This window comes from Pelophylax lessonae (assembly GCF_965119305.1).
Source record: "Pelophylax lessonae genome assembly, chromosome: 8".
In the NCBI taxonomy this organism is placed as follows: domain Eukaryota; kingdom Metazoa; phylum Chordata; class Amphibia; order Anura; family Ranidae; genus Pelophylax; species Pelophylax lessonae.
The window spans coordinates 85,605,211-85,622,050 of record NC_138775.1 but is presented as its reverse complement, the minus strand read 5'-3'; the positions used below and the strand labels follow the sequence as shown (position 1 = coordinate 85,622,050).

At 46.5% G+C, this 16,840-nt stretch overlaps 1 protein-coding gene across 1 annotated transcript in view; it reads left to right on the top strand.

Moving 5' to 3' along the window:
• The first annotated feature begins 244 nt into the window (after window positions 1-244).
• The window catches only part of GNL3 (G protein nucleolar 3), a 35,937-nt gene continuing 19,341 nt past the window's right edge, over window positions 245-16,840 (top strand). Inside the window, exons 1-7 of the mRNA XM_082266076.1 lie at window positions 245-332; window positions 3,186-3,244; window positions 11,528-11,665; window positions 11,779-11,889; window positions 13,845-13,922; window positions 15,122-15,254; window positions 15,667-15,785. Coding sequence (XP_082122202.1) covers window positions 320-332; window positions 3,186-3,244; window positions 11,528-11,665; window positions 11,779-11,889; window positions 13,845-13,922; window positions 15,122-15,254; window positions 15,667-15,785 — 651 coding nt within the window. The 5' untranslated portion in view covers window positions 245-319. The remainder of the gene's footprint in view (window positions 333-3,185; window positions 3,245-11,527; window positions 11,666-11,778; window positions 11,890-13,844; window positions 13,923-15,121; window positions 15,255-15,666; window positions 15,786-16,840) is intronic.

Below are 16,840 nucleotides of genomic sequence, written 5' to 3'. Positions count from 1 at the left end.
CCACTATGGAGAAAAATATCCTTTAGCTGGATAGGAAATAGCTCACTCACACTGAGCAAGCTATATCCTACCCTGAGAAAGGACAGGGTCCTTCTACTGGCTAGGAACTAGTCGCATTATCCACTTCCTCCCTGACACTGACATCACTTCCTCCCATCGTCTTCCATTGTGTGTCGCTGGGATCAGAGCGGATATCAAGTGTGCTGGCTCCGCCCCTCCGTTCCGGGCGCAGGCAAGGAGAGTAGAGGATGTGACGATGAATCGGGAGCGCGCACGGCCTGGTTACACGTGGTGCTGCGGCTGAGATCACACCGGAGACATGAGGCGACCAAGTGAGTGCGGAGTTCTTATAGAGAATGGCAGGAGGGTCAGGGTTACACATGTTATAACGGGACAAGCGTGATGGGGGTACCTATGGGTCGCAGGGGGCTGAAAATTACATAAATTGTCACAGTGCTTAAAAAGTTTTCTGCATTGTAAAAATGGAGTATTTCCTGAAAAGAATGAGAAGTGTATGTAGGAAGCCATTAACCTGCTCTCTTAAAGCGGAGTTCCACCCAAAAGTGGAACTTCCGCTTTAAATAGTCCTAACCCCCTGACATGCCACGTTTGGCATGTCATTTTTTTTGGGGGGGGGGGGAGCGGGTACCCAGTACCCACTCCCACTTCCGCTCGGAGCGCCGCGGCACCCTGAGCGGAAGTTCTCCTCTCTCCCTCCCGCCCTGCAATTTTCTGGGACATGTCAGAGGTCCCAGAAGATTGCCGGCCAATCACGACGCATAGCGTAACTCTCACCCGGCTGTGAAGCCGCAAAATGTCACAGCCGGGTGCCCACATCAGTGATGCCGGCGCCGCGGAGCAGAGAGGGGGCGAAGACGGCGCATCGCTGGACCGTGGGACAGGTGAGTGCGGTTAGGCTGGAACTCCACTTTAAGCGCGCTGTGGGGGGTACGTCTGGCCACGTGCGCTCTTGAGCATGCGGGGGGGAGGGGGCACGTTTGGCCGCGGGCGCTCTTGAGTGGGGGGAGGGGGCACGTCTGGCCGCGGGCGCTCTTGAGCAGGGGGAGGGGGCACGTCTGGCCGCGGGCGCTCTTGAGCGGGGGGAGGGGGCACGTCTGGCCGCGGGCGCTCTTGAGCGGGGGGAGGGGGCACGTCTGGCTGCGCGCGCTCTTGAGCGTGCGTTGGGAGGGGGCACGTCTGGCTGTGCGCGCTCTTGAGCGCGCGGTGGGGGGAGGGGGCACGTCTGGCCGCGCGCACTCTTGAGGGGGCGGGGGCGCACGGCTGGCCGCGCGTGCTCTTGAGCGTGTGCGGTGGGGTGGCGCACGGCTGGCCGCGTACGCTCTTGATCGTGTGTGGCGGGGGGGCACGTCTGGCGCTCGCTCTTGAGCATTCAGTGGGCACATCTAGCCCCGTGGGTTCTTGGGGGGGGGGGGGGGGTGATGTAGGAATGTATGCCCCTCTCCTTACAGATGTACTTTACCAAACAAACACCTAACATATCCCAACCTTCCACCTCTACAGTTGCCTCCTAAGTTTCCTGCCATCTATCGCTACAAGTCCTGGCTGCATCGGCACAGCAAAGCCCTATAGAAGTCTATGGAGCTCCACTGCACAGGACGGGAAGAAGACTCCTTAAGGCCCCTTTCACACTTGTGTGACTTCAGTCGCACAATTTTACCGCAACTTTGTTCCCGCGATTTTGATGCGAGTTTGACTGGGCTTGAATGTCTTTGGCCTTAAAACGCTCCAAAATCGTGCCAAAGTAGTGCAGGGACTACTTAGAAGTCGGTGCGACTTCAAGTTGCCCTGATATGAATGGTACTCATTGAAAATAATGAACGACTTGTCATGCGGTTTTTGCAGTCCCAAATCGCATGACAAGTCGCACAAGTGTGAAAGGGGCCTAAAGGAGAAGTTTGGGCTATAAAAAATAACAGTTTTCCTCCATGCTGCAGCAACGGTCTAATGCTTCACTGTTCCATGTCACCTCTAAGCCTGAAAACGGAACAGTCCCATGTCTGCTGATTGATCAGTTCTTGGCCAGCTTAAGGCAGAGAGTGTTGACTGACAGGAACCCTGGGCTGGAGAGCAGGTGTGTGCATCTAGCTTCAGCTCTCGGCCATGTGCTGAAAGCAGGAGCCAGCTGTCAGGCAGCTAGATGGATCTAGATTCTCTTTTAAACTAGATCTCCAGGTTTTAGTGATCTTTAAATCGTTTATTTAGACCAGGCTTGTCAAAATGAACGACTTCCTTCACGAACACACGAACACATGCAGCAGCTGTCAGCATTGTATTTTTAGCATCTGCTGCATACACTATACAGCCTGGTCTTTTTTCAGTGGGTTGGGGACGCCCCAACTCCTAAGCCATTCACGGGAAGTCTTGTTCTTTCTAAATGAAAACAAAGTTTCCTCTGATAAGCTGAGTTTAGAGCGGCAGATAAATGATGTCATTGTCTCTGCCTTAGTCAAGCAGAGGAAGTTTTGTATACATTCAGAGAATACAAAGCTCCCTGTGAATGGTTGAGCAGCGCTCAGCTCCACTTTATTTTGTTCTAGGAATGGGACTAGAAGTTCCCACCCCTCTGCTGGAACACAACGCTGTATACTATACTGTAGATGGGACTGCATACAGTGCTAACAGCTGCTTCATGGGTTAGTGAAGGCAATAGTTCATTGGACCAAGCCGGTCCAAACAACTATTTAAAGTTCACAAAAACATAGCTATCGACTTTCAAGATACACTGTAACTGTGTTCAGTGGGGGTGTACTGATGTTGTCTACAGATAGCCTGATGCCCTGGAAGTTTCATTTGCCAAACCATGCTCCACAAACCATCTCCCCTACTGTTAGAGCCCCTGCTAATTGAATGGAGCTTCGGGGTAAAAGGGCACTTGTGACCCGCCATGTAAAAAATGCTTGGGCCTGACCAGCTTATCACTACCTTTAAATGCTGTCATATGGGTGCTGTGCAGAAGGAGATAGAGGCTGCAAGGGTGACGCATTTTTAATTATTTTTAATACCACATCAAACCTGACGTGACTTGGTTTTGGAGTTGTTGATGTGCAATTTTTATTTTGGCCCATTCCTTTTGTGTTTGTGATTGCTTCTACTATATATATTTGGTTAGGTATTGCTAAATAGTTTAATTTATTTTTTTAAATGTTATCCCTTTGTCTTTACAGAGCTGAAGAAAGCTAGTAAGCGTATGTCATGTAGCAAACGTTTTAAAATCCAGAAAAAGGTATGTATTGCCTTTTGGAAGGTTGAGGTTCATCTGTTTTAATGGCTTCATGAACAAGCAAATCGCTTACCTCAATGGGCATTTAGGGGACAGGACTTTGCAGACATTACTAGTTGCCTGTTATTTCCAGTTTATTAAGTTGTGAATGCAGGACCAGGATGACTGTTTTAGAGGCATAATCTCAATACTGTTCTATGGCCTCTCAGTCACAAAGCTGATAGGAGGGCATGTGTAATGTCCGCCATGGATAAAACTGTCACGTGTATGGTAACTAGTAGCTCTAGGATTTAAATCTTTCACGGTCACTTAAATTGTGCTTTTTCCATAAATTTTATTTCTCTTTTGTTCATTGACGGACACAGCTCCTGATCTTTTTAACCATTGGGTTATACTGCTCCTTACAGGAGTAGGATACTAGGCCGAAAAAGTCTGGCTATGCCTATGGGCAGTCCCAGGGGGTATATTCCCTCCCCCTGCTAGAGATACTCAGTTTTTTCTGCCTAGTCAGGAGTAAGGACCTAGTTCGTCGCTGGGATCTCTGGTCCTAGCAATTATTTATTTTTAGATAGAATTGTTTGTCTCCTGGATTTTTTCCTGTTAGATCTACGTTCAACTGCCAGACACGGCGATGAGCTGGATAATCTAGATCCAGTGGTCACCCCAGTCTGGCCAGCGAGCGCGCGCAGACCTCAGCTCCGCGCTATGTCGGCCGTGACATAGCCCCATAGAACTGGGGCTGGCCTGTGAGTTAAACGACTTGCGAGTTTGCATTCGACTGGGTCTCGGCCCGAGTCGTAGCATTCCTTCTGGCCGACAGCCCCCCATTTCGATGTAGAGGAGGTTCTCTGGAGTGGTGCCCATCTGGTTCCTGGTATGGAAATTAACTGCCCCCCCCCCCCCCGGAGGGTATTGGGGTGGACGTGGGACCCTCCATAGGACGGTCGGACCCTGGGTTCCCCTCCTTCCCGTTAGGCACCCCCTCCTTGGTCTGGTGTTCCCTCAGGGCCATCTCGCCCCCGATCCGACACCCCCCCTTCACTGATGCTGGGGCTGTGGGGTAGCTTGGTCCACCCCCTAGGGTGGAGGCAGGGTGCTGGGCTGGCGGGGGGATGCACCGCCGTTGATAGGCTGTGAAAGGGGGAGGGGGGATGTACCTGGTACAGGGTCCTGCCAGGGTCCCCCCCTTCCTGCCTGTGCCATTTTCTAAGGACTAGGGATCCCTCTTGGGAGGCTCATGGTGCCGCTCCAAGCCACCATTTTCTTGTAGCCTGTGTGCCTTATGCACGGCGGCCATGTTTGTGTAGTCCGACGGCCATTTTTCGGTAGTTTGCCATTGAAAATAGCGGCAGCCATGACAGTGGAGCCCTCTGGCTGGCAATTTCGGTGGTGAGAGCCCCTCCTAATCACCTGGTGCTGACTCCTAGATCTTTTCATTTCCTTAACGCTGTTTGTGCAGTGCAGATTCTCCTGGTAGCTGCGGTGCCTGGTTTCTGCGGGGTAATGAGTGTGGTGGGGTCCTCTCCCACTCTACTAAGGATCAATTGGTGCTCTGCGACTGGCAACCGGGTGGGCTGCCAGAGCAGTGGGGGTTGTTCCTTAGCAGAGTTTTACACTTTTTTGTGGGGCCCACCTCGTGACTCATGGAGTCTTTGGAGTACATCTCCCCACCTGAACCCCTCTCTGAGGCTACGGGGCCCCCCTGGGTCCCATCCATCGGTGCACTGACTTCGGTCCTGGTGTCCCGGGTGGAGGTGGCTTTTGGGCGACGGGCTGGCAAAAAGCGCCCCCCACCTTCCCCTGCCTCATCAGTCTCAGATCCTGAATCTGATTTTCGCTGCCGCGGACATGTGTCACCATGCTGGGTCTGCGACCACGTACCCTGAATCCTCATATAGTGAGGAGGATTCCTCCACTTCTGCAACCACGTACAAAAAGGCGCTGGTGGACACACTGATTGTAGCTGTGCGTGACCTTAAAGATGGAGGATGCAGCTGATGCTATGGCAGGGGTGCAGGTTCCCTTTAGCATTCACAAGCCATCCAGAGCGGAAAAGGGGTTCCATTTCCCCTCCTATTTTGACAGAATTGTCACTAAATAGTGGGGACGACCAAAGATTCCCCTTGGGGTTTGTAAGCGATTTTTTTTGCTAGGCTATACCCCTATGAGGAGTCCCTTCTTAAGAAGTGGACTGTTCCACCAGTGGTGGACCCTCTGGTTTCAAGATTGAACAACGCAACCATGATTCCGGTTGAAGAGTCCCTGGGCCTTAAGGACCCTGCTGACAGGAAGGCGGAGGCTGTGACCTGCAATATGTACACCCTGGCTGGTTCGGCACTGAGGCCGATATTCACCATTGCCCTGGTGTCGCAGACTTTGACCGAATGGGCTAGGCTTTTGCGCCGTGACCTGGAAGGGGAGTAGCTCCCCCCCTGCCTTTTCTGAGCTGGCAAACCAGCTGATCCAGGGGTTACAGTTTCTGTGAGATCTGTTTGGGTGTGGCTCCCCTAGTGGCTCGGCTCTGTTTCAGCAGTGGCCCTTCGGCGTGTTTTTAGGCTCAAATGCTGATCTGCGAACCAGACTTCTAAAAAGTCCTTGACTGATCTTCCCTTTCAGGGAGATTGCCTGTTTGGCGGGGGGGAAGAGTACCTTTTCTTCTGCAGGCTACTAAGGGCAAGGACCCTCGTCGTAGATGTTGGCCCTCCTTCTCAGCTCATACGTTTTTTCGTCCCTCAGGGTCGACTGACAAGGGATCGGAGCTTTTCGGGGCCTCCTCTGGAGGATCGAAGCGACTTTGGTCTGGCAAGTCGAGGGCTTCTCCAGACCCACAGACAAGGCTCCTTCAGCATGAAGGTGCGCACTCACCTGTATCTCGTGGTGGAGGGCGTCTTCGCTGGTTCCCGGACCCGTGGACTCTCCTGGTACAAATCAGATGGGTCCACAATGTAATTCGTTCCAGCTACAAGATCGAGTTTCCCTCTTACCCTCCGGTTAAGCTTCTTCCTTCAAATTTGCGACTGTCCCCAGTCCACTTTCAGGCTCTTTTTGGGGCGGTGCAAGACTTTTTACTTTATAGGGTGATGGTTCCGACTTCAGGAACATTTTCAGGGGTTTTAATTCAAACCCATTTACAGTTCCCAGGAAGGAAGGCAAGGTGCGTCCAATTCTGGACCTCAAGGCGCTGAACTGTTTTGTGCGGGTGCAGAAGTTCAGAATGGAGTTTGATCGCATGGTGGTGGCTTCCCTGCATCAGGGAGATTTTTCTTGCCTCAGTCGACATCAAGGACGCTTACCTTTACATTCCAATATGTGTCGGTCTGCAGCGCTTTCTCCGCTTTGCTGTGGGAGAGAAGCATTATCAGTTTGTGGTGTTACCCTTTGGTCTCGCTTCTGCTCCTCGGGTCTTCACAAAAGTGTTTGCCCAGGTGCTAGCATTGTTATGCCAATGAGGGATCGTGGTACTGGGCTACTTGGACGACCTCCTTCTGCGAGCGGAGTCTCCTACTGCTCTGGTGGAAAACCTGGAAATCACCATATAAGCTTTAGGATGTTTGGCTAGATTCTGAATTTTCAGAAGTCTGCTGTGATTCCATCCACAAAGCTGGACTATCTGGGTCTGACTCTGGCCTTAGCTAAAGTGCTCCTTCCTCTGGATAAACTCCAGAAAATGCAGGCTGTAATTTGTCTCCTGCTGTCCAACAGATGGTAATCCCTCTGGACTTGCATGCGGGTGCTGGGCCTGATGGTGTCTACTTTCAAGCAGTTCCGTTTGCACAGTTTTACGAGATCCCTGCAAGGGAGAATCTGCCAAAATGGGACAAAAATCTGCAGTCTCTGGACAATCAGATCTGGCTAAGCCAGGGAACGAAAGAGTCCCTGATATGGTGGGTTTGTGCTTTGGCTGAGCAAATCCTTCCCTTTGTATAGGACAGTGGTCACCACTTATACCAGCCTGTCCAACTGGGGAGGCATCCTCTGTGAAATTTCTGCCCAGGGTGTCTGGACACTGGAAGAGTTCAGACTACTGATCCATGTCTTGGTACTCCAGCCCTCTCTGCCATACACATTCCCAGGGTGGAAAACTGGCGAATTACCTCAGTCGGCAGGCGTTGGACCAAGGGGAGTGGTCCCTTCATCCGAAGGTGTTTCATCAGTTGTCTCCAAAGAGGCATCCCCGAGGTGGATCTGTTGGCACCCAGCTCAACAGAAAGGTGCAGCGGTTTGTGGCTGTCACGTGATCCTCTGGCGGACGCCACGGATGCGCTGGTGGCCCCTTAGGGTCAGTATCGTCTAATTTAAGTCTTCTCTCAAGCTTCTGCCAAGACTTCTACGCAGGACAGAGGAAGAAGGGATTCCAGTCATCTTAGTGGCCCGGACTGGCCTTGCCAGGCTTGGTATGCCGATCTGGTGTGGCTGGTCGCTGACATTCCTTCGAAACTTCCTCTCAGGGAGGATCTGCTGTCCTAAGGACCAATCTTCCATTCTGCTTTACAGTTGCTGGCTTTGATTGCTTAGCTGTTGAACGCTAGGTGCTGATGGATAGAGGTTTGTCTGAGTCGGTGATTCCAACGCTGTTAAAAGCTAGGAAATCTACTTCTAGAAAGATCTACCATTGTACCTGGAGGATGTACATTGTGTGGTGTGAGTCTCTTGGGGTTCATCCTCGCTCTTTCTTCAGTGGCTCGGATCTTGACCTTCCTTCTACGGGGATTGAGCAGAAACTGGGCTTTAGTACTATCAAGGGTCAGGTGTCGGAATTAGCTTAGCTGTCTTCTTTCAACAGCCCTTGGCCACATACTCCTTGGTGCGTACTTTTCTTCAGGGAGTTAGGCACTTGACCCCTCCAGTGCGGCCTCTGTTGCTGCCTTGAGACCTCAGTTTGGTGCTCTGTCCTCCAGAAGCCTCCTTTTGATAATTTTCGGGAGAATTCCCTGATTGTGCTGTCCCAGAAGGTGGCCTTTTTGGGGCTTTCACCTCTGCGCACAGGATGTCGGAATTGGCGGCGTTACCCTGTTGTGGTTCTTCGCCCCTGTCCATCATGCCTTCCTCAGGTTGTCTAACTGTCCTTTGAATGAAGACATTCTGTTGCCTTCCCTGTGTCCCAGGCCGACATCCGAAGGAAATTGCTTTGCATGCCCTGGATGTGGTCCAGGCGATTGGGGTGTACTTGGCAGCTACGGAGTCTTTTAGGAAATCAGACTCACTATTTGTGCTTACAGATGAGCCTCGAAAAGGTTTTTCCACTCCCTCTGCGATCATTTACAGATGGATCAGACAGACGGTGATTCAGGACTTTTCCATCAAGGGTTAGGTTCCTCCTTTCCCTGTCAAGGCGCACTCTACTCGGGACGCTAAGTGCCTCCTGGGCCTTCCGTCAGCAGGCGTCCATGACGCAGGTTTGCAAGGGGGCCGCCTGGTCGTCGGTGCACAACTTTCCCAAAGTTCTGCAAAGTGGATGTGTTGGCATCTGCGGATGCTTCCTTTGGCCACAAGGTTTTGCTGGCTGCTGTTTAGAGGACCTGGTCCTCTTTGAGGGTGTATTGTTTTTCCAGATGAGCTCCAGTTGTTTTGGTTGAGCTTTTGTTTACCTGGTTGGCTATAGTTTAGCCTTGGGAGTAGGGATAGACCGATTATCGGCAGGGCCGATATGCACTTTCCCCCGATATATCATTATCGCCCCCCGGAACTGGCCGATATTGCCAATATTTTTGTGACGTCATTTTGTCTCCTTAGGCCACCTCCCTCGCCTTGGACAGCCTCGTCTGGAGTCGACTAGTCTCATGGGTGTGTATCACAGCCATACACCCACCCACAGCAGCCCATAGCCAGCCAGCCACCCACAACCACAGGCCCTTTAGCAGGCAGCCACAGGCACTTTACCAGCGAGCCACCCACAGCCCTTTTGCCAGCCACCCACCACAGGGTGCCAGCCATTAAGCATTAAACAAAAATTAACATGTTCAGTACCAGATTTGTGTCAGAAATTCTTTATTTTTCAAAACTTTAAATGTACAAAATATCGGCCGATACTGATACGTTATGACCAAAATATCGGTATCGGCCCCGAAAAAAACATATCGGTCTTTCCCTACTTGGGAGTTTCTTTTTCACTGTTCCCACCCCTCATGTTTAACACTGCTTTGGGACGTCCCAATGATTAAGATCAGGAGCTGTGTCCGTCAATGAACGAAAGAGAAAATGGGATTTTTGACTTTCGTAAAATCCATTTCTCTGTTGCTCATTGACGGACACCGCACCCACCCCTCGGTGGAGCTGTAATTCTTCTGACACTGCTTGTAACAAAACTGAGTACCTATAGCAGAGAGAGGGAGTATACCCCCAGGGACTTGCCCATAGGCGTAGCCAGACTTTTTTTCTGCCTAGTGTCCTACTCCTGTAGGGGTCAGTATAACCCAATGGCTAAGAAAATCAGGAGCTGTGTCTGTCAATGAACATCAGAGAAATGGATTTTACAGTAAGTCAAAAATCCAATTTTTCCTGGGGTTCCACTATAACAAGTTGGGAAGCTGTCAACTTTATTTTGTATCTTTTGAGTACTTTAAGTAAGGTACTGTTGGCTAGAGCTGCATGATTCTGGATAAAATGAGAATCACAATTTATTATTTTGCTTAGAATAAAGATCACAATTCTCTCGATTTCTCGGGGTATCCTCTTTTACGCCATACAAAAAAATTGGGTTAACTTTACTGTTTAGTTTTTTTTTTTTTTTAAATTCATCAAAATGATTTTTTTCAACAAAAAAACTTTATTTGAAAGACATCTGTGAAAATACAGTGACATAAAAGATTGCAACAGTCGCCATTTTATTCTCTAGGGTCTCTGCTAAAAAAAATTATATATATATATATATATATATAGTAATGTTTGGGGGTTAGAAGTATTTTTCTAGCAAAAAATACTTATTTTAACTCCTAAACAAGTGTCAGAAAAAGGCTTAGTCTTTAAGAGGTTAAACTGCCCTCTCTTAGGCCCTGTTCACACCTGAGCGTATTTGAGCTGGTAAAACTCATCTCGGAAGTCTCAAATCGCCCAACAAGCAAAATCCCATTCATTTCAATGGCCTCTGTTCACATCAGAGCGTTTAGTCGCCGGAAGCTCAAAAAAGTACATGAGCTTCTTTTTTGGCAGATTACAAGCATTTTTGTTAGATGTCAATGCCTGCCTCCAAACACCTGCAGAAAAAACACCTGAAAACGATAAGCTCAGGTGTGACTGGAGCCTTACAGATTACGTTCGTTCCTTTAAACTAAAAGAACAAACTGATACATTGTAAAGCTTTTTGTTTTTTTTTACAGCTGTCAGTGAGCAGAGAACAGCTCTGTAAGAATTGAGGACATAATGTTTTAAGATCAAGAGCGGGGGTGAATCGAGATTGCAATTTTTTAACGATTAGTCTTGCAGCTCTACTGTTGGCAATCTTTAGGGGATGAACTGCACACATTTTGAATAGTTAGGTGGTTCTTTTATTCTCCCAGTACAGTGTGGCAGAATGAAGGAAAAGAACTTTAATCGTTTTTCTGGACACCGCTTATAATGCTGGCCTTTAAAATATCAATTTTTAGGCAGTTTCAACGATTGCAATTCTGACCAAATGGATCAGGCAACCTAACCCTTTTAAACCATTCACAGTTTTGGTAGAACATTGCTTTAATCCTTCCAGTCATTTTTTATGGTTGAAATTGCCTGAGTCCCCGTTCACACTGGGGCGACCTGTGAGGCGACCTGGTCGCCATAGGTCGCCTTCCATAGGGAAGCTGCGGACCCGTTCTAATAGGATCGACACAAGTCGCTCCGACTTAGAAAAAGGGTCCGGAGCTTCTTTGGGGCGACCCGGAGCGACCGTCAGACTTCAATGTTATGAAGTCCGTGCCGGCCGCTCCGAGGTCGCGATGCGCTGCTCGCACCGCAACCTCGGAGGTCGCCCCTGGAAGTCGGATCGCCCCAGTGTGAACGGGGCCTGAGAGCTTCTGTTTGTGTTTAGCAAAAAGTATAATTCCTTTTCAAAACTGGTTAAAAAGCCATAGTTTTGGAAAGTCAGAAATGTTATATTTCTGGTATCAAGAACTTCTTTCTGAGTACCAATAATGTTGTTGAGCAGTTATGTAGCAAGTCTCATCCGTGTTGCCACAACACAGCATTCTTATGAGATTTTCTGTAGATCTAGTTGGTATAAGTATGTTCAGTTAGCGAAACCTCCTGTTTAGTTTTCCCTTTTTTCTTTACTCTCATAATTTATACTAAAAATATATATATATTTCTTGAAAGGTGAGAGAACACAAACGGAAAGTAAGAAAAGAAGCCAAGAAAGCTGGCCACAAAAAGTCGAAGAAAGATATCCGCGTTCCCAATGATGCCCCCTTCAAGGAAGACATTTTGCGTGAAGCAGAACTCAGAAAACAGATGGTAATGTCTGATAATTTTACTGGATTTCTTGTCATGCTGTCTTTTTTATAGGTTAGGATAAATTAATTGCCTAATGATTACCTGTTAGTAACCTATAGTTTTTGTTCTTCAAGAGGGATGATTTGAAAAAGGCCCAGAAACTTGAAAGGCAGAAAGAAGTGGCAAAGAAAAGAAAACTAGAAGACAAAAAAGAAAAAAAAGAAGCAAAACCAAAGGACAAAAAGGTATCCTTTCATTTCAGCCTCTAAATTAGAATTCTACTTTTGACAAGTGTAAGGCTTGGAAAATTCTTAATGTGAGGTAGCCTGTGTCATGAAATAAGCTATGTCTGGCCAAGATGCCTATTTTTTTTTTTTTTTGGACATTTTTTTCTTTGAATGTATGTTTGGATTGTTCTATGGAAATTTTCAAAACTACCTTGTATAATTTCCTATTGGTCTGTTGCAAATTGTGAAGTTTACAGGAGGAGAGGAAGTTAAACAGACATGGTAGATTTTTTTTTTTAACCTTTCTACATTGCACTCAGCCATGCAAAGAGGATTAGTTCTTTATTACTGCAGTGGGACTTTGTTCAATTGAACCTTTAGCAAAAACCTTAAGTACAATTTTATGGGTGAGGAGGTTAAAACCTCAATTTTTAATGCTGTCCAACTTCATTTGGGAGATTTTGCAAAAGTATGTGCTGATTGACAGGTTTCCTTTGTCTCATGTTCTAGTGACAGCAGTTTCTCTTGCCCCTCAGTTTCTCTCCCTAACTAGGCTAACATGACCCCAGTACTGATGGACAGGGGCAAACAAGTCCTCAGGCATCAACATCCGCCTTATCAACCTTTAACGCTATTTTTTAGGATGCTGGCAGCTGACCTGCACGTTGCCCAAGGTTGTAATGCTGCACAATAAAATCGTGTGGCCTGTGTTTAAAAAAAAAAAAAAAAAAACAAAAAACAAAATCAGGCTTGATTTACCCAATGGCTTGTTGAATTTTTTTGGGCAATTTTTTAGGCATTTCGCAAAGCATCCTGGAAGAACTCGGCATCTTGGCTGAAACAGGCTGACGTAATGCAATGCAAGAAATTCATGTTCTGTCTGCATAGGTATTGCCTTGCGATTGGGTGTTTCTCCTGGAGAACGTAGATTCTGTACATAACCTTGTATGCTTTTCCAAAAAAAAAATTTGGACAATTTGGGGCAATTTATAGGCATTTTATTTTCCAAGGCACCCCTGAAGAGCCCAGAAGGCAACCCAGGATGCCACTGCGCCCTGGCTGAGAAGGGCTGGTCTAGAGAGAGTGCCAGTAAAGAAAATAGTGTGGCCCGAAGGGGGGACCTATGGAGACCGGAGAGGGGACAAGAGCGGGTCAAATGGGGGGAGGAATTTTCACTTCTTTAACAATTATGCTTTTTCTTGTCCAGTTTGGTGACTGAAATATTAAAGCTAGAGGTAGCCAGGCAACTAGAGTTTTTGGATAGAAGGCCTGCAATGGCATCATAAATATTTTTTTCCCTGACGGGTGTGCTTCAAACCCCTTGGCCATATTTGGCATCTTTTTTCTGTAATGTTTATTTTATGGGTTTTAAGATTCCATAGGTTGTAGGCTGTTTTGATGATAGATCCTCTTAAAGGAGATGTATAGCCAAAGCTAGTTTGGCTGTATTTTAATAGATCACAGAGGTGCAATTCGTTTTGCGCGCCTGTGACCCGTTTTCAGCAGAGAGCGGACTGAAGTCCACTCTCTGCTGACGTCAAAGAAGTCAGTCAAGGCACCGCATCATTATGACAAAAGTCGGAGTCCGCTAGGTGCCTAGACTGACACCCGGCTCAGCCTGTCAGCGAGCTGCTGAGAGCCTGAGCTGGCCACTCCCTGCTCCCCACATCCCATTTCTCCAATGAGTGAGGAGGGGGCAGAGCAGAGAGCTGCTGACAGGTAGCAGCTCTCTGCTCAGGGAGCTGTCAGAACCAAGCGATCAGTGGTGGTCCATCGCTCGGTTCTCTGTGCAGAGGCGCCGGGGGACCAATGCGGCATCCACCTAGGTAAGTATAATTGGGGAAAAATACCAAAAGCAATACTTCACTTTTAATTATTTGGATATGAAAAATTGTTCTGCTGTAGTGCCTTAATCTTTTTTTCTATGTTTAGAAATTGATTTCTAAAAGTTTCTATATTTTATTTTTATTAAGAAAACCCAAAAGGCTACAAAACCAAAAAAGGCAGTGGCTACAAATCCTGTTAAATCTTTTTGCATAGAGGTGAATAAGGTAAGTTGAGACATGGTGAATGTCTAACAATGTATGACAGTTTGAATTTGAGTATACTAAAAAGTCTGTTGTATGCAGTTTCTTCTTGTGGTCTTTAGGGATCTAGGTTATTTGTGCATTAGGTTAGTTTATCCCCTTGGTGCTGGCTGTATGGTCCTTAGCGCAGAGAGGCCACATATTTGTGTGAATTGCTGCCTTTTCGTCTGTGCTGAGAACGCGCGCTCCCAGCACAGTTACGTCGCCTAATCGAAAAGCTCCCAATCGCTCGTTGCGATCGGGAATTTTCTGACCACGTTTCTCCGCCTGCACAACTACGTCATTCATGGAGTGCGATCTGTTAATGAATAAACTAAAGTCCCACTTGCTGCCATTGCAGATGGAATTCTAGTTCTCAAAGGAAAGGCAGAGCTTGAGGAATAATTTGCAAAGCCTGACATTGCACTCACAATCCACTTTAACCACTTGACCTCCATACATTTTTGTTTACATGTAAAAAAAAAAAAACACTTTTTTTCCAAAGACTCCTGAGGGAAAAAAAATGCTTTTTTTTTTTAACATGTAAACAAAAATGTCTGGAGGTCAAGTGCTTAAAGTGCACTTTTTTTTTTTTCTCCAAAAATAAGCTCTGCAGTTTAGCTTTACTTTTATTAGCTGGAATCCAAGAAAATTATTTTGAATGCCGATCACATTAACTTAAAATCTTGGGCACCTAAGAGTATGAAGATGCTTGGAACTATCCACAAGATTTGCACTTTATCTTGCACTGACTTTCATCAACTGTCTATAGGTTTCCACTCATTGCCATGATAAATTAAGATTGCAAGACACACAGGATGTTGGCATTAACCTGTAAATCAGCAGTGTAATTGTATACAAAACTATAATGTACCCTGCAGTAAACCAAATTTCTATGTAGTCTAGAAGAGTGACTCTGATATCACTGCTAATTCCAAAGCCTTTAGAGCTACAGGAGAACTGTATTCCATAGTGGTGAGACATGTGAAGTCAGTTGAATCTAATGTACATGCCCATTCAAAACAAATGTTTTACTGCCTTTGGAAAAAAAAAAAAGGGCAACCCTACATGGTTGAAGAAAAGCCAAGATCTTGCGTATATTATCTACATACAGTGTTAACGCATAGCAGAAATCTAGCTTATATGTAAGCATATGTTTTATTAATGTCCTATTTCCAATGCAGGTGATTGAAGCATCTGATGTTGTCCTAGAAGTTTTGGATGCTAGAGATCCTTTGGGTAGCCGGTGTCTGCAAGCAGAGCAATTGGTTCTTCAGTTGCCAAAGAAGAAATTGCTGCTTGTCCTCAATAAAATTGGTAACTTTCATTTTGGAACCTTGCCTTGGAAAATATCAAGTGTTGGGCTGATTCATTAAAACTGGAGGAAAGAAGAGATTGTATAAATTGAGTTGCCAGCAGCAACCATTTAGGTTTCACCTTTTGGTTTTATTGGGGGGAAAAATAAAGTTTTAATGAATCAGCCCTATAATGTTTTGACTGTCAGAAACAAGAAATGAGGAGAATATCATGCAGTCTGAGCAAACAATGAAGACTGTCAGATCCAACGCTGATCTTGTTTTCTGTAGACAAAGATTATAATACAGAAATGTTTTTTTAGAATTGTTATAGTATTGGGAAATACTGTTACCCCATGCCCAGATGTTCTTATGCTAAATGCAAAGCTCGTATAAACTTTACAGTAGTTTCAGTGCAAGCTGTGTTTCTCTAGATCTAGTTCCCAAAGACAATATTGAGAAGTGGCTAAATTTTCTGAACCAGGAAATTCCAACCATCGCCTTCAAATGTTCTACGCAAGTGCGAGAAAAAAACCTGGTAAGTCATTTGTCAGTTATGTTACTGTAAATAAAACAGGTTAACTGATTCAGGAAAATGTTAATATTATAATAAAGGCTCAGTGTTTCTGTGCTGTGCATGATGAGTTGTCTGATCTGATCTCTTTGATGAGCACAAGATCCAACTCTGAGATCAGCACATGTCATCTGAACCTGTTCATTCATGGCTAGATCTTACAAACCGTTACAACTATCAGTATTGATGTTTTTGCTCAATTATGAGTGTGCCCTATCCTATAATTTTTTTTTTTAAAAATACCTAATCTGCGCCAGTATTTTCCTTTTATGGGGAAAGTAAAAAAAAAATAAAAGTAATAAAGGCTACCATTTCTGATCTTTGATTTGAAGCTCGTTTGGCTGTACTTCTCCTGTGGATACAGGAGTGCAGTTTGTTCTGCACTCCTGTAACTTGTTTTCAGCAGACAGCGGACTGAAGCCCACTTTCGGCTAATGTCACAGAGCAGGTACAGGCTCTGGAAAGATCGCGATCTGCCCACATGCCTGGACTGGCACCCAGCTCAGCCTCAGTGAGTCACTGCGAGCCTGGGCCGACCGCTTCTGCCCCTTCCACAGCCCAGCGCTCCATAGAGTGTGGGGGGCAAAGCAAACAGCAGTGACTGATAATCACCAGCTCTACTCGGAGAGCCCTGAGAACCAAGCGAACGGTGGTGTTTGCTCGATTCTCAGTTTTAGAGCCGGTGAGGGGACTGATGCAGCATCGAACCAATGCTGAATCCACTTAAGTAAGCATGATCCAAGAAAAAAAAATAAATTCCCAAACTTCTCTTTTAATTCTTTGGCTCTCATACTGATGTTTTGGCTTGTGTGGTTTAGAGCCACTGACTCAGAACTGGTATTGAAATTGACGTCATGCATGTTCTGGACCTGTGACGCAAAATCATACATACAACTCATTCATAGCTTATGTATCTAGCATTAATAACCAAAAATATTTTGTATTGTATAAATTGTGATCTTGTCCACCCACCTCCACCAATCAGAGGAAGCTTTGTATTCATTCATAGAATACAAAGCTTCCCTTGAATGGCT